Genomic DNA, 19,934 nt, shown 5'->3' with positions numbered 1-19,934 from the left:
TGTAGAACCTAGTGCAAGATTTGTTTTTCTATTTAACTTTAAATTCATTCGTGAGATTGTCATCCCAAAGACGGGGCTAATACTTTGACTACAAAAAAGAGATCTCAATTTCTCGTTTTAAATCTAGGGCATCTCCCTTGGTTGAAAGTACTTTGTCAGTAAAAATAATATATTGTAGTCCACTTAATGTGGCTTCCGAACAAACAGTATTGTAATCCAAATGATGTGTTGACTGAGAAAAAGGGTAAGCGCAAGCATGTTTCAATCAAAATGAAATCCATTGGTTTTATGCAGACTAACTTTGAATTAAATTTCATATTATTTCCTATTGAATTTGATATCCACAAATTAGCTCCTTCGTATAAAACAGAAGTTATTTGAATGCTCCCATGATAAGTATTAATTTGTTCTTCTTACAAACTCTCTCGAGCATTTATTGTTGTTCACAAGTTATAATTGAAAGTTATGAGATTCTCCATATTAGGTTTTGCTTGCATGTATTAGCAAATATGTTCTTGATGGCACTTTTATTCCTGCTGATGGAATCTTTTGGACTTAATTCTGTTTTATCTCAGGAAGAAGCATGTGACAGGCAATGCAGCCACTCCTTTTTGCTTGCCAGAGTGAATGAGCTAACTGAGGGAGAATCTTTGGTGCTAGTATCCTTCATTTGTTTTGGCTTATATTCTGTTTTGTCCATAAATACCTGTTTGCCGCTCAATATGTGGATCATGGGTCGGCGGGGGGGGGGGGGGGTGTTGTTATACGTTGATTGGTGGTTATTAATTCCAAAATTTTGCTTAATCAAGTTCAGATATTGCACTTGTGAAGAACAATGCATTAGTTGGTGCAAAAATTGCAGTTGCTCTTTCTCAGATGAGGAGGATTACAGATAACGGTGAGTTTCTTGTGCCCATGTATATATTTAAGGATTCCAGCCTATTTTGCATTTAATCTTGAATGGGAACTTGTGAACCACTAAGCTTTTGTATTTTTTCTTGGCATAGTTGCTCTGCCATCAACATTGTTATTGGTCCTATGTTTTCTTAACTAGTTAGTATCTTTTTTGTTGGTCATCTAATTAAAATTGATCTTACTTAGAATCAGGTTAAGATGGTTGGCTCAAGTGTCTGTGTTTGTTGATTACTGTAGAATTGTCATATCCTACGATATAACTGATCTTACTTCTAGGATAGAAGTTTTCTTTCAAAGCACCCAAGGTAATATGTGATCAGCTTATTGCTCAATTCGTTTTTATGTCAGAGCTTTTGATTTGTTTATTTGAATCTCTGTTCGTTGCTTGCTGCATCTATCATATACTGCTGCTTATTCTTCTTCTGATTCATGTTTTATCCATGAGTTTTGGAGCCTTTAAGCTTCACATTATTGCATCGTAGGATAAACCAGATTAGACTATTTGTTCATTGCACTGATGCCATACTTTATATAGTTAATTTCTTGCTACATCAAAGGTGAAGCCATTAATTTGGATCATGGAGCAGATATATGAAATAGGCTGCAAGATACAATACAATATGAACATAACAGTTTGCAAGCACAGCGAAAAAAATTGCTTATGGACTAATTTTCACAGAGAAAAAAATTGCTTATGGACTAATTTTCGAGGGGGCTAAAATTGTTGATTAAGGAGAAAAGTTCTCTTGTGCAGTATTAATCTCCTGGAACTAGCTGTATGTTGGTTTATATGGTTATTTTTACACTATCCATTCAAACAAAAGCTGAAGTAATGTTAACTTTGTGGTTTGCTCTCTGCCAGTCTGCCAAGGGTTACATGTTTGCCCTTCAGTTCTTTTGCATTTGATCCAATTAAGTGTGTTTTTCTGTAGATAGCCAACCTCTTTATCTTGCAACTTATTCATAATCCTTGTATCAAACAGCACTGGATGTATAAAGCAAGGAGACTGGAACGTTATTTTGAGGAAACATCCTAAAATTTAGACCAAGGTTGCTATAGAGATCGTAGGAGAATATCCATTCAAATCACATATTGTCGCGTCCAATGGTTGCCGGGCAGAATTTGCTGCCGAGCAATCATAAGACAGACTTCACTGCAGGTTAATACTGCAGTCGCTCAGATGTGTGATACTTGTATGAACCGATATCTCTGGATGTTTTCTGGTTTCCTGCTGTGCTTCAATACAAATTTTTAGTTGCAATAGCACGCATTCATTACCAAATGTCTACTGTATTTAATTTCACCATCAAATGATTCAACTCAAACAACACCCCATGAATCATTATATAGCATTTTCGTCCTGTTGCTGTTTGTTCTGGGAAACATAAACTCCTAAATCCGTGGACATGAAACATAGAATAACTTGTTTGTTTATTCGATGGTATTGTCACCTTTTGCTCCATGAATTAGCTGTCTAACATTTGGTTTTTGGTCAGGACATTTGAGATCGGCATTGTAAATAAGATCACAAGAGTGGCAAGTGTTGTTTACACTCATTTGGAAAGAAGGTTTGCTTCTAAAAACTACTGAAATTTGTACTGCAATGACATTTTGCTACCATTTTGGTGCTGCGAGGGGATCCATTTGTGTTTTCTTTTTAATTAGCACGTGGAGAAATTTTCAGATATGACAATTTGCAGCTATGGTGAGAATAAAAGTCCGTCAAAATACTTTCAGTAGAATTGTTCTTCTAAAAGACCAAAATATTAGAAAATACATTAGTTATATGGATTCAATGATGTTTGTTTGTCATTTAAACTCATCTTGAATCAAAATTTGATACTTTTTGTTTCCTCTTAGTTGCGCTTGTCCAGAAATTTAGTATTAAGTTTACAGTGAAATGTGGCTTATCTGAGGTGCAATCACTACCTCTGAATCTCTAATGCATTTCGTTTACATTTTACCTTCTCTCTTATTTCAAATTTCTTCTAGTTTACATTATTTCGAACCATTCACTGTAATCCTGTTATAATAATGAATGTTTGTTGAATCGGTTATCTTTTTACGTACAGTTTGATATGGAGGCTGAGATTTGATTATCCTTTTTATAACCCCCTACAGAGATGTAGTGAAAGTCAATCAAATGTTGCATGAGATTCGGTTAAGAGAAAAGACTTCTGCCAATATGTCATAGTTTGTTGTTCTTTTTCTACTTCGCATCTTTGGCCATAATCAAAATTTCTTCGTCGCATGCAGGGAAATTTGAGGATGCTTGTCGATATCTTGCTTGCACTCCATCCCTAAACAAGAAATGGTAATAGCCTAGGAGACGAAGATGCGATGATATTGGAGGCTATCTAAATCCTTTAGCTTTTGCATTGATTTGATGACAAATCTATTATCTATATAGAAAATGTTTATCTTTAATTATCCAGGTGTGTGGCAGATTATGTGTCAAATCACAAAATTCTTATATCATGCAAGTTTCTCACCGTGTACTTGTCAAATTAGCAGAGCGAGTTAGCACCATAACCCCTAGCATTAGTATTAAAGCCCTAAACTCTTCAGAACCTTGAGTGCAAGTGCAGCTCCTGTATTGTTTTTTCGGTTTTGTGGGTGATGAAACTTTATAAAGTATAATTTTTTATATCAGATTATTTAACTTGCAATGTCCATTTGTAAAAGCTTCTGTAGACTCAAGCGGGCTGAGGACTTCGTCAGTGAAATTTTTATATTCCCTGAACTTGTTGGAGATGTTTGCTGATGTGTGAACTTATTGGAGATGTTCAGCTGTGTATATCAATCTAAATCTAATAAATATAAAGGCTAGAAGCAAATCTAAGGAATAAAAAGATGGGTGTACAGGGTGCGCGCTTAAGTTTGCCTACGGAAATTCAGCCCCATCAATGCCTGCGCCTCTAAGCCTTAGAAACGATCACACCTTTCGAATTCGTTATAATACGGAGAGAAAATTTTACCCTTATAATTTATTAGTTGATAAAATGTCCTAATAACATATAAGGACATTTATGTGACTTTACACATATTCGCTTTACTTACCTCCTCTTTATTATAAACTCCCAAACAATGTGAATTATGTTACTTTTTGTTACGCTTACTAGACTACAAAACAACATTTTATCTTTTATCTTTCCTTCCCTACTCCTTCCCATTATTTAACTTTCATTCCCTTCCCCTAGTATACTCCGAGACAAAGCATTAAGGAATTTTGATATTAGTACTTTTTGCATCTTTAATACTTCCAAATCGGACTCTCAAATTTGTTGGAGCTGTTATTTGGTCTTCTGATTCTTCTCTCTTAATATTACTACTCTCCATTGTAGAGATTAATTAAAAACAATATTAGGGGACTCAACGGCAGTTTCAATAAATCGATTGAGATGGTTCATAAGAACAGAGGGAGCCTCACCGCAATGTTATATGATTTCAGGGACTAATTGCAAAATATAAAAGGTTTCAAGGGGCTGATATGGGAAAATCACATTTTCCATCCATCTCCTAAGCTTCCACTCCTTCCCGCGCGCCATCCCGAAACAAATCCTGATCCCATACTTCCCGTTGATGCCCCAACCACCGTCAACCCTCAACCCAAAATGGCTCCACTCCCTTTCCCGCCAAATCTCGACCCCCTCCCACCTCTCTCAGCTCCTCTCCGTCTCCATCGCCCTCGGCCTCTTCAACTCCTCCTGCCTCCCGTTCCTCAACTCCCTCCTCCACTCCCTCTCTCGATCCCAATCCCCAGCTCTCTCCCTCTCCCTCTCGAACTCCATCCACAAGCAATCCATAACCCCCGATAACTACACTCTCGTCTCGGCTCTCAAGGCCGCCTCCTCCCTCTCTCTCCTCTTCAAAGGCCAAGAACTTCACTCCCTCAGTCTTAAAATTGGGTTAGGATCGGATACATTTGTTCTCAATTCCCTCATCAACATGTACTCCGTTTGCGGGTCGGTTGGGTCCGCGAGACGAGTATTCGGCTCGGCTCCCGATTCGGCCCTCGACGTCGTTTCTTGGAATAGCATGATGTCTGGGTGCCTGAAGGGGAATTTGAATAGAGAGGCTCTGTGGGTTTTTGCTAAAATGGTAGAGAAATCCGTTGCTATGGATGGAATGACTCCCGTCAGCGCTCTGATTGCTTGCGGGCGGATCGGGTCTTTTAGTTTAGGCAGAAAGATTCATTCTCTGATTGTTGTTAATGGGTTTGAGCTAGATTTCTATCTGGGGTCTTCTTTGATCACTATGTATGCTAAATGTGGGGATTTGGAGGATGCGCGCAAGGTGTTTGATGTTATTCCTGACAGGAATGTGGTATGTTGGACTTCGATGATTTCTGGGTATTCTCAGCATGGTCGGTTGAGGGAATCGGTGGAATTGTTTAGGGAGATGCAGGTTTTTGGAGTAAAACCTGATGGCGCGACATTGGCTTGTGTTGTTTCTTGTTGTGGACAACTTGGGGCATTGGATCAAGGGAGATATCTCCATGCATATTGCAACGCAAAAGGGATAGGAAATGATCTAATTGTAAAGAATGCATTCATCGATATGTACTCAAAGTGTGGAGACATTTATAGAGCTGTAGAAATATTTCGGGGGTTATCGCATCCGGATATATTCTCATGGACCGCCGTGATATCTGGGCTAGCCATGAATGGGCATTCTCATGAAGCGTTAGAGTTGTTCTCAGAGATGGAGGCCTTAGGGCAAGTTGTACCAAATGAGATAACATTTTTAGGGGTTTTGTCTGCTTGCAATCATGGTGGCCTAATTAAAGAAGGATTTTACTACTTTAGGCATATGATTGAAGTTTATAAGCACCTTCCTAAGATCGAACACTATGGTTGTATTGTTGATCTTTTAGGTCGTGCAAACCTTTTGAAGGAGATGGAGATGTTTATAAGAGGAATGCCTATTGAGCCAGATGTGGTAATTTGGCGATCACTTCTATTTGCATGTAGAGCTCATGGAGAAGTTGAAATTGCAAAATTTGCAGCCGAAAAGCTTATTGAGCTTGAACCGACAAAATGTGGAGGGAATGTTTTGCTTTCTAGTGTTTATGCTGTGGCTTCGAGGTGGAGTGATGTAAATCAAGTCAGGGAAATTATGAACGAAAGGAGAATTCAGAAGGAACCTGGATGCTCTTTTATAGAGTTAGACGATAGTATACATGAATTTTTGGCTGCAGATTTATCGCATCCTCAGACTGTAGATATATACCAAGCACTTTCAGGGATTAGCAAAACTATGTTATCCGAGCCATATACTGCTCGTAATTCCGGTATGTTTTGTGCAATGTATGGAGAAAGATAGTAGTAATTTAACCGATTAAAAATGTGATAGTTTTTTTATTCCAATGGTTATCAAATTATAACCAATCAAAAATGTGATAGTTTTTTATTCCATTGGTTATTAAGAAACAGGCTACACTGGTTTTTATCAAGTTATATTAAAGGCAGATTTAACTTGTTCTTGAGGTTCACTTTTTCCATTAAGATGCTTTTTTATCTTGTTAAATTTTTGGAAGAATCAGCATCAATGATCTGCATCTCTTCTAGAGAAAACAGATCAGAGATACTTTTCTGGCAGAATCGTATTTCTATTTTGACAAGTTTTTCAAATATTTGCTGTGAGTACAAGGTATAATCTTATTATTTCCAGACAGCCTTCAAGGGAGTGAGCACAGAAGTCATAATCATTATTATATGATCTGCATAATCTGGTATCGCATAGATATTGGGGTTGACATTTTATTTTTCCATCAGCCATGTTATCATCATTCACAGTTTCTATTGCACAATTCTCCCATTAGGAACACTGCCCTCCTCAACATCTCTTTTGAAGGAAGGCATTGCATTCTCATGTAGGGTTTCTTTCTTCAGCTTAAATCAGTCACATGATGCATGGCATACAATGTGAGGACTGATTTATGCGGAAAATATATTAGGATTTAGGGCTTGCATCTCAAACATGGAACTATATAGGGTTTCCTTTGCATCTCAATTGATTCTAACAAAGTCTCTTAGGCCATAGTTGTTGTGAACGATTCAAATTGAGCGGCAGCAGCAGTCGACAGGCCAGTCCATCGTCGGAGGATTTGAGTCACTTGACCGCTACTCGGATCGTTTAGGCGTTTTCTCTGCTTTAGTCAGAAATCAATTCTGACCGAGTTTTATGATCTTTTTTAGGCACATGACGACTACCCTGTATAAAAAGGATTTTCTCTGAGATGTAGTGTTTGAGGAGGGGGATAAAAGGTCAAACCATGAAGATCAAGAAGAAGAAAAAGATATTATTCTTGTGAGGATTTACAAGTAACTGGAAGGATTACTCTTATGCCGGATCAATGAGAGTGTAGTTCTTCTTCAGATCGTAAAGAAATCCTTCAAGTAATAAAGGATTACTCTTGTTATTTGTTATTGATTTCTCACCATATATATAGGGGTATCCGTAAAACCCCTAAAGTTAAGGCATCTAGAGTAAAATTGTATCGCTGGGTGTCATAGCGAAATTGATTGTAAATAACAATAATCTTATTACTTCTCTTGATGTTGCATTAACATTCATCCATATAGTCAAACTGTCTCAAATTTTCTCTCATTTTGTACTCATTAAGAGCACTCTTTTATCCAGTTCTACTTGGTAAATCAATCAATATCATACAAATGAAGTAAAAATCTGATTGCATGGTTTTATCTCTTGTCAAATTCAAGGGCTCTAAGCCTCTAACATTTAATAACTAATAATCTTTCTTCAAGTTTTCTAGTGAATGTCTACGGACACTCATAAAGAGATGAGAGATGTAGAGAGAAATCAATAGCAAGTAGGTCCCTCACAATTTTCATTAATTCCTCTCCTTGCCCCCTTCCCCCCTTCCCCCCTCCCTTCAATCCCTAATGAGTGTTCATAGGCACCTGTTAGAAAAACCCATTAATTTTTCATCACCTAATCTTAATCCACTACCCTCAAAATCTTAGAAATCTCTATCCTTTATCTTTCACTTTCTTATAAATCATTTATTTTATTTTATTTCTTTCCAAAAAAAAACTTATATTTTTTATCCCCTCTTTATTCAAAAAGTTTAATAAACATACAATAATTTAATTCCGTGCATCGCCCGGGTAATAGCTAGTTATTATTTCTATATATTTACACATTCATGATAAGATTGGTAACATTGTCATTTGTTGTACTTATTCTCAAATTACCAAGTATTTTATAACATAGGGCAAATTACTAAACTCCCAATAAGTTTAGACCTTTGCCATTGAACCCCTAAACAATTTGAATCTCTCATTAAATCTCCATTAAGTTTGGAAATTCCAAAAGACTTTCAAAACACTTTAGTTTGTTTCACTCAACCCCTGTTGATGTTAGATCTTTAGCAATAGAGTTTAGTGAGAGTGATAGAGAGTTTAGGGTCTCTCAATCTTCTTTGATGGTTGATTATTCAGCAAATGGTTCAATCCTGCATATAAACAATACGTAAGAGGGCCGGAGCTATGTTCTCCAATGGTCAAGTCAATATTGATCTCAGGTGGAGGAAAGAAAGTATGGTTACTTTGTGTTGTAGTGTGAAAATTGAGTACCTTTATGCAGTAGACAATGTGCTTATTTATAGTAGATCCAGAAGGGTAGTAGTGTAATTTTGGCCGAGTCCAAGCAGTTGGCTTATTCAGCTGATACTTCATAGGTGTCGACAATGGGTGGTCTAAGTCACCTTTGTGATTAATGCGATGGCGATAGGGGAGTTAAATGCTGATGTGGTATGATGAGTCATTAAGACTTTCGGCGGTGGTGTAATGATTATTCCAACCTTGCATTTAATGCGATGGTGATTAGCTATCGTCGATGGGTTCGATAAAGACCGTCTTTTGTCTCGGCTTTTGAGGGAGGCCGAGAAAAGACACCTTTTGATTCGGCTGCTCTGAATGAGGGTGTTTTTCAACTCGGTCAGTTGAGTGATAACGCACTAAGTTAGTTTTAGCAGCAAGGCCCGCGTGAGGACGCCTTTCGACTCGGCGCTCTTGGGAGGGTCTGAGTGAATGCATCCTTTGCCTCGGCCTTCATGAGGTCGGATCGGGTTGATGTGCATTTAATTTGAGACACGTATCATCTTCTAAAATAGGTTAACACTTAGTCATTTCTATTATACAATATCCCCCAGTGCCTACTTGATGTTTATGTGATATTTGCTACTCGAAAACTCAAAATATGGACTTATATCGTTATGCAACTACTCCCCTCATTGCCCCACCGCCGGCGAGGACAATTGGCAAAACACCATCATCCTCGTTGCCAGCAAGCACTCTTGCCCAACCATCTGCGAACCCTTCCCCTCTCTAAGTTTAGTTAGCTTTGGATTAAGTTTAATTAACATTTAATTAGAGTTGTTAATTTAATGATTAGTATGCTAACTTAGAACGGGTATTTTGGTCTTTTTATCAAATAATCTAACACTCTGTATATATGGGTTAAAAAATGAAAAAAGAAAAAATCAAGATGTTTTGAGGATTTTCTCCAATTCCCAATCTCATTTGATGTCGGGTGATAATTTGGAACTTTTTGGAGTTGGGTGCAAAACGCCTAAAATTATCTTTGATTTTTCGCAAATATACACGCCCTAAAAGGAGTGCACTTTGACCACCCCCATGGATCGCAAAAATCTCTCCCCCCAAGGTAAGAAGCGCTCTCCTCCTCGCTTTTAACGCTAATGACCGCCAGGATCCTTGTAGAATTCCTGGAGGTAGCCGTCTCCTGCATCGTCTTCCTCAAGGGCTTCTACCCCCCTGGTAATTTCAACCAAACCCATCCCTTTCTCACTATCATTATTTCTTCTTCAATTTAAGATTTGAATGTATGTAAATTTTTTTTTTGTCTGGGCTAATGGCGAAAATCGAAGGGGCGTTTGAGAGGAGAAGGTACGTGAACGTAGTTGTTCACAGGGCGAGGCACCCTCAGCTCGCCGCTTACATTCATTCTGCCACCTCTGGCCTTCTCCCTTTCATCCAAAAGGTCTCTCCTTTTTCTTTTTGTTTTTTCTTTTTTCTTTTTAGTTTTTCCGTGATATTTTCTGGGCTTGGGGTCTTTTTGTTACATATTTCATGTATGTCGAAGAGTAATGCACATGATGTGTTTGTTCGTGTGTTTTATGCCTGTTTGCGGCAACACAACTGGATTTTCCTATTTTCAACTGCGCAACGTTATACTCGGATAAATAAGGAAGTACGTTTGATAAAAAAACTATGGAATCCTGTATGTTAAGAATTTTGTTAGTAAAAAGGGATTATTTATAAAGTTTTAAGTCTAGGTGAAATTATGGTGCTTGGAACTAAAACATTAATTTGATCGAATCTTTAAATTGCTAAAATATCCACACCGGTTTCCTTGGGACCAACTTCTTCAGTTTTGCGTCACAAACAGATTGTATCAAATGAGTAGAGCGCTGGAGCAAAATCCAAAGACGTAAAAAACTTAAGTTGTTTTGACGTTGATAGATTTAGCAGGTAAATTCGCCCTTATGTTTTAGATGTAGAACTAAGATGGTTGAGATGAAGATGATGTAGGTCTCTTGTAATTTTCTCCAATCATGCAAAATTTCTTGCACTGGTTAAATAATTAAGGTGCGCATTTAAATACATTTAATCTCACTTTATTTGAAAGGTTTGAAATTGTGGATGTTGATAGCTAGCAGTTGAATGTGACGATATTTTTTACAATGAATAATGAATAAACAGGCATCAACAGGCCATTCCTTGATTGCAAATGTAAATTTCCTGACCAAAATGTCCCCTTTGCATTTATTATCGAGGAAAGTTGTCATTGTTGGATTCATCGGATTGAACCCACTTTCGAGACTGATTCTATAGACCCTTCTTGATTACTTTAAAACATTAAGCAGTTTGGGTGTTTCATATGCATTGCCTTGGGCTTATGTGGGGCTTTTGGCGCCTTCTAGCATGCCGAGGCCATTTCTTATGACAAACTTTTTTTTAAAATAATATTAAGAGATCTAATATGTCTCATCTAATTGAATAGTTCGATTTGTTGAATGCTTGCTGCCTCCTAGCATGCTGAGACCATTTCTTACGACAACATTTTTTTGTATAATATTAAAAGATCTAGTATGTCTCGTCTAATTGTGTAGTTTGATCGTTTTCTATGTCTAATTTCGTATATTTAATAGGAGGCTTGATTAATTGCAACGGACCAGGTGGACTAACAAGATATAATTTCATTGGTGAGGTGACCTTTGCCTGCTGTGTGGATGCTCGTTTGACCCATCCAATGAACCACTGAATGCGGTTTATATGCACTTTAGGTCGCCATTCTATATTTAGTTTCATATTTAATAGCTGTTACATCAAATGGATGAGATCTTGAAATAAGTAAATAAGGTGGTAATATTGGATCCATTATGATCTCTGCATTGGATTGTTGACGCTTTTAACCGATTTGTGGGGTTTCTCCAGAGTCAAGATCTTTTTTTTTTCTTTTTTTTTTTGATTAAGAAGTGTGAACTACTGATGAATAAACCACCAAACTTCCATCTGTTTGTGATACCAGGGATTGATTGAGAGGGTAGCAGTCATCTTCTATGATAAAGATCACATTCCAGTTGAGAGATTTGTGTTCAAACTCAATGTTAACCAGTCTTATACCTCCCAATTTGAGGAGAGCGAGCTGGAGTTTGCACTCAGGGCTTTCTTAATCAAGTTGACAGTTGCTGAACCCCTCACCAAAGCTCTTCCATCAGGTTATTATAAAACACTAACACTAATTAATTAATTAATTTATTATTTATTTATTATTTTTTGGGAGAAAAGATTAATTTATATTATCATTAAGTCGCTCGTCAATTGATTCAGAGACCTAGTCTTGTTAAGTTCATGACTTTAGCTTTCAATACTCGTGCAGAATCAAACATGCACTGGCTGATTAGATAATTTGTTCCTATGCTTGTGTATGTATGTATATAAGCATATAGATGTTGAAAGAGCCTTCAAGAAAATCAGAAAATTCTCTCTGGTCGGTCGACTGATCAACACAATCAGTCGACCGAAATCATGCACATCAGCAGGTGGAAAATTCTCTCTGGTCGGTCAATCGAACATATGTATCGGTCGACCGATCAAGGAGAAAACAGTTTCCTATTCTGTGTGGATTTAGGGTTTATATATTAGAAGGCTGTGGCGGCTGTGAAAATAAGCGTTTTTTAGAGTTGATTGAGTAATTTGAGAGGGAGATTCTTTGAAGGTGAATGAGATCTTATTGGTGAGGGTTAGTTTGATTGTTTGAGAGTCGTAACCCATTGTATTTCTCCTCCATATAGTGAAATCTCCTCATCTTCTCCCCGTCGACGTAGGCATCATGCTGAACCACGTAATTCTCTGTGTTTGCGATTGATCTTGGCTGTTTATATTGTGGATTGTGCTTGTTGTGTTCTTTATGCATTGTTTACCGACTTGTTGTGGATTGAGTCTGCTTTCGTTGAGCGCAACAATTGGTATCAGAGCAAGGTTTCAGATCTAGGGTTTGATTTGGGTGGAGGAAAATTCGGTGTTGGAAGCTTAGATTTTGGAGATCTAGGTTTCGGTGGAGGTAGCGTTGTAGAGTTGTCATTTGGAGATCTCGTCTTCCTCGTGTGGTTGAGAGATCATTTTGGAATCCTATTTAGGGTTCATTTTTGAGTAATTTCTCAACTCTCATTTTTTAATTTTTTTTTCTCTACAATTTGGAGTTAGTAAGTAATGACATAAGAAAGTGGTGATAGTAACAATGTTATGTCGAGTACAGTTCAGGTTGCACTTTAGAATACGAAGATTAGTGTTGTGAAGTATGACGACAAAATTAATTTTGGGTTATGGATGAGTGATGTGCAAGATGCTTTAAATGCTCAAAACTTAGAAGAGACAATAATGGCCCATGAGAGGCCACTTAAATATGATGAGACGATGTGGGACAAAATGAATAGAAATGCTTATATGGGGTGATTAGGTCTTGTTTAAAACAAGAGTTGAAATATGATGTTATTAGAGTGACGTCTGCGATGAAGATGTGGGAGATTCTCAATAACAAGTATCTTACGAATAGTGTTGATAATTGGTTGCACTTGTTACGGAGATTATTCAGATTTCATATGTCCAGGGATACCTCACTTGCAAATCATGTGAACAACTATATAAAGTTGTTGTCGGACTTGACAAATGTTGATGAGAAGATATCGGATGAGTATAAGACGATCATTTTGTTAGGCTCATTACCCGATGAGGAATTTAACACCTTTGTGCTTACATTGTTGAATGGTAGATCTTTCATCACCTATAGTGAAGTTACAAATGCATTGACAAATTTCGATTTGAGTAGGAAGGATAAAGAATCTTCCAGAGCTAGCACTTCAGGAGAAGCTTTGTCGACAAGAGGAATGAGTCCTTATCCTAGAGGTGGTAATCGGGGCATGTCAAAGTCTAAAGGACAATGAAGAGGACACTACTAAGTTGCTAAAAACCAGTGTGCTTTCTGCAGAGAACAAGGACATTGGAAGAGAGATTGCCCGAAGTTGAGAGAGAATGAGAATAGCAAGAAGAAGGGCACGAAGGTCAGTGAAGTGAATGTTGCTAGAAATGGTAATGATTCCGATGATTCATGCTTTTCTCTTTCCATTACTCTAGAGATTAACCATGTGCATGCATCGGATTGGATGCTGGATTTTGGGGTACTTATCATGTGATTCCTCGGAGAGATTGATTTGCATCTTTTGAGAAGCTTGATGGGGGATGGGGGTGTGGTGATCATGGAAAACAATCAGTCTTGTGGCAGTTGTAGGATAGGTACTGTCAGGATTCGGATGCACGATGGAGTTATTAGAGAGTTGACTGAAGTAATGTTTGTTCCTCAACTGAAGAAAAATCTTATTTCTGTTGGAGCTTTAGAGACAAAAGGATTCAAGGTAACTTTAGAGAACGTTGTAGCTAAAGTTATTAAATGATCATTGGTAGTGATGAAAGGGGTTTGTAATAGAAATCTCTATTATCTGAAAGGAAGTACCGACATTGGCCAGGTAGTTTTAGCAGTTTCAGAGGCGGATGCTAGCAGACTTTGGCATTTCAGACTTGGGCACACAGGGGAAAAGTCACTGCAGGTATTGTGTAAGCAGAGATTGTTGAAAGGAGCCAAGAGTGGAAAATTCGAATTTTATGAGCACTATATTATTGACAAGAAGACTAAAGTAAAGTTCGGGACAACCATTCATAAAATAAACGGCATCTTGGACTACGTACACATGAATGTATGGGGTCCCACCAAGACAACATTACTTGATGGGCGACATTGGTTCGTCACTTTTGTGGATGACTATTCTAGGCGTTGTTGGGTATATACCATGAAACAGAAAAATAAAGTTCTAGAGATATTTGTGAAGTGAAAAAGAAGATTAGAACTGCAGACAAAAAAAGATCAAGAAGTTAAGATTCGATAACGGTGGTGAGTATACTTCAGATCCCTTTCAGCAGCTATGTCGAGACGAAGGCATAGAGAGACACTTAACAGTTAGTCATATATCGTAGCAGAATGGGATGACAGAGAGGTTAAATCGGATTTTACTGGAGAAGATCCGATGTTTGTTATCGCAGAGTGGTTTACAAATCTTTTGGGCTGATGCACATACATATGCAAGCCACCTTATTAATAGGCTGCATTCATCAGCGATAGAGAGGAAGACCCCTATGGAGATGTGGTCGGGAGTACCAGCAAATGACTATGATCATTTTAAGATTTTTGGGTACCCTGCATTTTATCATGTCAAATCTGATAAGTTGGAACCTCAAGCTAAAAAAGTCATCTTTATGGGTTTCAAGCGTGGTGTGAAAGGATATAAACCTTGGGATCCAGTTGATAAGAAGATTGTGCTGAGTAGAGATGTCACATTTGATGAGGCTTCGCTCTTGAAGCCTCCCAGCTCTCATCAAATGGAGATCACCCTAACAGCAGATACATCGCAGATGGTGGAGATTGATGTAGCTCCACAGAGTCCACATGAGATTGTATCCAGTAGAGTGTCGACTGAGGTGACGCCAGACGAGCATAGTGATGAGTTAGAGGATACAGGTACAGCAGAGCAGAATCAGGGACCAACGGCTCAGATTCAGGATTTTATAGCAGTTCGGAGACCTAGGAGAGATATACGGTTGTCAGCACGGTGTACAGATACAGTGGTTGCTTATGCACTTTCGGTGGAGAGTGTCGATGAGATGGTTCTTATTACTTTCAGAGAGGCTAAACAGTGTTCAGAAGCTGATATGTAGCAGGATGCTATGTAGGAAGAGATTGAGTCTCTTCACAAGAATGACATATGGGAGCTTGTCGAGCTTTCAAAAGGGCGGAAGGCGATTGGTTGTAAATGAGTATATACCAAAAAGGAGGACATTCAAGGCACTCCTGTGAGATTTAAAGCTAGGTTGGTAGCGAAAGATTATGCACAGGAAGAATGAATTGACTACAATGAGGTCTTCTCTCCTGTGGTAAAACATTCTTCTATTTGGATCTTACTAGCTTTGGTGGTGCAGTATGAATTAGAATCGGATTAATTGGATGTAAAGACATCATTTATTCGTGGTGATCTTGATGAAGAAATTTATATGACTCGGCCATTGGGGTTTCGAGCTGCAGGGAAGGAAAAGTTGGTGCGTAGACTAAAAAAGTCGCTATACGGGTTGAAACAATCTCTAAAACAATGGTATAGGCGATTCGATGGGTTTATGCTCGGCAAGTCATACATAAGGAGTCAGTTTGATCATTGCGTGTACTATCGCAAGCTTCATGGAGGTGCGTACATTTATTTATTATTTTATGTAGATGACATGGTTGTTTCCATTTCCAGATCCGTCATAGATAAATTGAAGATACAGCTTTCAAGCGAGTTTGAAATGAAGGATTTGGGTGAAGCATAACGCATTTTGGAGATGGAGATCGACAGAGACAGATAAAGACAGAATTTGTTTAACATAGGTGGTTTATTTGAAAAAGATGTTACAATGATTCAATGTCAGTATGAAGACAAAGTCAGTCAGTGTACCGTTGGAAGCTCATTTGAAGCTTTCAGTTGGTCTTTCACCGAAATCAGTTAAAGATAGAGAGTTGATGTTGAAGACTCCTTATGCAAGCGTAGTGAGAAGTTTAATGTATGCAATGGTATGTACAAGGTTGGATCTATCACAGGCAGTTAGCATGGTTTCATGATACATGCATGACCCGGGACCGGGTCATTGGGATATTGTGAGGTGGATATTGAGATACATTCAATGTACTCTCAATGTTGGTTTGATATTTGGTCGGGACACTAGTGGTGAGCAATTATGCATTGGATACGTAGATTCTGACTATGTTGGAGATTTAGACAAGCGTCGATCGACGACGGGGTATGTGTTCACATTGACCCGTGCACCGGTGTGTTGGAGATGTACCTTGCAGTCTACAGTTGTTTTGTCGACGACAGAGGCAGAGTATATGGCTATTACAGAGCCTGTTAAGGAGGCAATGTGGCTTCGAGGATTTTTGGAGGACCTTGGTGTTCCGCAGCGGTTTGTCACCATTTAATGTGATAGCATGAGTGCTATCTATTTGGCGATGAATCAAGTTGTCCATGCGAGGACGAATCATATTGACGTTTGCTATCATTTTGTCTGGGATGTTCTTGAAGATGGGGATGTGGAGCTTGTGAAGGTTCACACCAAAGACAATCCAACAAATATGCTCACGAAGGTGGTCCCTAGCAGCAAGTTCGGTCACTGTAAAAACTTATTGCAGATTTGTGCTTGTTGAGGCCTGTTGAGGCCATTTGGAGGAACTATGGGCGACTTGATCCCTTAGGAGAGGGGTACGTAGGCAACTACATTGGTGCAGGCAGATTTGAAGAGATGACACATCGGTGCTCTTGTTGGTGTCGGCTCAGTTTTGGGAACACTTCGCCGAGGTGGAGAATTGTTGAAAGAGCCTTCGTGAAAATCAGAAAATTTTCTCTGGTCGGTTGACTGATCAACACAATCAGTCGACTGAAAATCATGCACAACAGAAGGTGAAAAATTCTCTCTGGTCGGTCGACTGAACATATATATCGGTCGACCGATCAAAGAGAAAATAGTCTCCTATTCTGTTTTGGATTTAGAGTTTATATATTAGAAGGGCGTGACGTCTGTGAAAATAAGCGTTTTTTAGATTTGATTGAGCACTTTGAGAGGGAGATTCTTTGAAGGTGAGTGCAATCTTATTGGAGAGGGTTAGTTTGATTGTTTGAGAGTCGTAATCCGTTGTATTTCTTCTCAATATAGTGAAATCTCCCCATCTTCTCCCCGTAGACGTATGCATCTTGCCGAACCACGTAATTCTCTGTGTTTGCGATTGATCTTGACTGTTTACATTGTGGATTGTGCTCGTTGTGTTCTTTGTGCATTGCTTACTGACTTGTTGTGGATTGAATCCGCTTAGACAAAGGCTTGACTGCTTCGCAAAGGATTTAGCAAACCATTCCCGATCAAATTTCAACATTTTACAACTCAGACGACCAAAAACATAAACATACTCTCTTTAATGTTGATCTAAATCATCTGAAGTGCCTAAAAGTTAAATATTGTGATTTCGGAGTTTGTTTGTCCAAGCGTCATGAGACTGCAAACTGAATGATGTAAACGTCTGTTCTTTTCCGCTTGTACATCAATTATTACTTAGGTTGCACTATCGCGGTTTTACATAACAAACAACCACTATTTGCACTTTGTTTTGAAACTGTTTCTCTAACAAAATTAACTTTTTTTTTTTACTTTTGGTGACCAGGAGGTAGCTGGGAGATTACTGCATACTTCAGAGAGCTCCCTCAAGCGAGCAGCAGCAAGGAGCCTCAGCTGTGGATTCCAACGGACACCAAGCAGTGGATGCAACCTCCGCATATAACTCCCATAAAGTCCATGACCAGTGAACCTCTCAAGGTGCAGCTCTACTTGGAGCATCCCAGTCCTACTGAACCCAAGGACTCGGCTCACTAATTAAGTGGCATCGGATTCTTGGCCCATTGATTAACTTCCCGAGCCTTTGCAACCCAATCATTCATTTTATGTATATTGGACAATTACTCCCATTACTAACCCCTTACTCCCACACATTAAAATAAGTACACATCGCAAAATCCGAAGTCCAATTAACGCCGAAAAAATCCAATGTGTGTAAAGGAGAGAAGTAAACATTGATGAAACTTTTGGATGTAATATGGCGAGGTATTTTTTTATTAAAATTTCTTCATTTAAATTATGTAAATATTTGTTCTCTATTCAAGTTATCAAGAGTGTTGAACAAAAATATTATTATGGACAGGTGAATTGTGTCGTGCACACATCGTGTGTGTTGGAATACTAGTGTTATATCGTCTGAACTCTGATGTTACTCAGTGCTGAACATAATTCTTTAATTTATATACGAGACACATGACTCTTGATTAAAAGAATAAAACAACATCCTTCATACATTTTCCTTTCTCATCAACTTTAAAAAAAATTGAGAACTAATGCATAATGACTCAACTTTTTTCAACATTGATGAGAGCTCAAATGTATCTTTTTCGTAGTGTAGTAGTATATGATAAGTTATCATTATTCAAATGAGAAGAGAAGAGAGAAATTTAAAGCACGTTTTCCTCAGAGTAGACTCGTAGATACTTCAGAAACTTAAAGTTACTAAAAGAAAATGAGAGAAAAATAGGATATGTTGGAAAGTGAAAAATATGGAATCGAAGGTAATTGGAAGAATAAAAGAGAAATAGAGATCAGGGTCGAATGATGTTGTTTCTATTATGGAAGGATTGAGTAAAATATGAGCATTTTCAAGTAACGAAATATGGGTTAATTTATGTGAAATTTATATTGAAATCATACTACATGGAAAGGAAAAAGACCAAAAAAGGCGTGGACGGCAGGATTCGAACCTGCGCGGGCAAAGCCCACATGATTTCTAGTCATGCCCGATAACCACTCCGGCACGTCCACTGATGTCTAAGGCTAGGTGGAAAGCTGTAAAAATTCACGTTTTTCTACAAATGATTTCTTTTTTGTTTTTTGCCCCCTTCTTGTATAGATGTATTTTGCGAAATTGTGTTCCTCAGAATTGTGTGAATTGACCTAATTAATTTCTAGGAAACCCGTTCCTAATAAGTTTCCATTTCCTAAAATTTGATTTCTACTTCAAAATATTTCAAAAAATAGAAAAACAATACTTGAGAGATAACAAAAATTAGAAATAAATCCAGAAGATCTTTTCTCTATCCCGTTGTGTCCTTTTCATGCATCTACAAGCCTGTGTATAGACTTATTTGTTGGAGTTGGATTAATTTCCAACTCAATTATTGCTGTAATTTTCTACATGCAGATACAATTTTGCATGTTCTTTTCGGGCATGATGCAGTCATTATTTGCCTTGGAGCATGACAGTTGTAGAGGTGCATGCATAGTTTACTCCAAGCTTTGAATCACAGGAATCAGAGCAGTATTGATAGAGTTATGGTCAGTCAAAGTACCATATCCGAATCAGAATAGATTTGTGTATTCCCAAGCATCTTGAAAGATGAAAAGGTTGACTAGAAGGTTCATCAAGGCCTATAAATTGGCATGCTCTCATTGTGGAGTTGTAATCCAAGTTTTCCACTTGTTCTCTTGAAAGTATAGAGAGCTAGAGTGAAGGAGAGTCTCATGTGTTGTAGAGATCTCTAGTGTTGAGTTAATATACAAGGAGCATGTGTGAGGGCTGTGTGGAAGTCGACGTTGTCGGATGTGCCGTGTGTATCTTGTACCCATTTGTTGATTGTGAATGGATGCGTTTCGGGCCAGACCCACGTGAATGCACAGAAGCAATTGAGGGAATCCGCATGAAGAATAAAGTGTGGGGGCCACAAAACGTGTGAAGAGATAAAAGTTGATGTTTTTTGGTTTTGTTCAGCGGACAAACTCAAGGCCCACCCAGTACATAA

At 38.3% G+C, this 19,934-nt stretch overlaps 1 protein-coding gene, 1 non-coding gene and 1 pseudogene across 2 annotated transcripts in view; 2 read left to right on the top strand and 1 right to left on the bottom strand.

Moving 5' to 3' along the window:
* The window catches only part of LOC109837389 (pseudouridine-5'-phosphate glycosidase), a 19,626-nt gene extending 16,309 nt beyond the window's left edge, over positions 1–3,317 (top strand). Inside the window, 5 exon segments of the mRNA XM_020405619.1 lie at positions 576–616; positions 619–655; positions 810–898; positions 2,413–2,484; positions 3,173–3,317. Of these exon segments, the coding sequence (XP_020261208.1) occupies positions 576–616; positions 619–655; positions 810–898; positions 2,413–2,435 (190 nt within the window). The 3' untranslated portion in view covers positions 2,436–2,484; positions 3,173–3,317.
* On the top strand, positions 4,471–18,299 carry LOC109837388 (annotated as a pseudogene).
* TRNAS-AGA lies at positions 18,876–18,957 on the bottom strand. The gene has a single exon. It is a non-coding gene; the product is annotated as a tRNA-Ser (tRNA).

Source organism: Asparagus officinalis, chromosome 4 (genome assembly GCF_001876935.1).
Source record: "Asparagus officinalis chromosome 4, Aspof.V1, whole genome shotgun sequence".
Classification (NCBI taxonomy): Eukaryota; Viridiplantae; Streptophyta; class Magnoliopsida; order Asparagales; family Asparagaceae; genus Asparagus; species Asparagus officinalis.
Note: the sequence above shows the minus strand (reverse complement) of the source record. Positions and strands in the feature narration are given on the sequence as shown.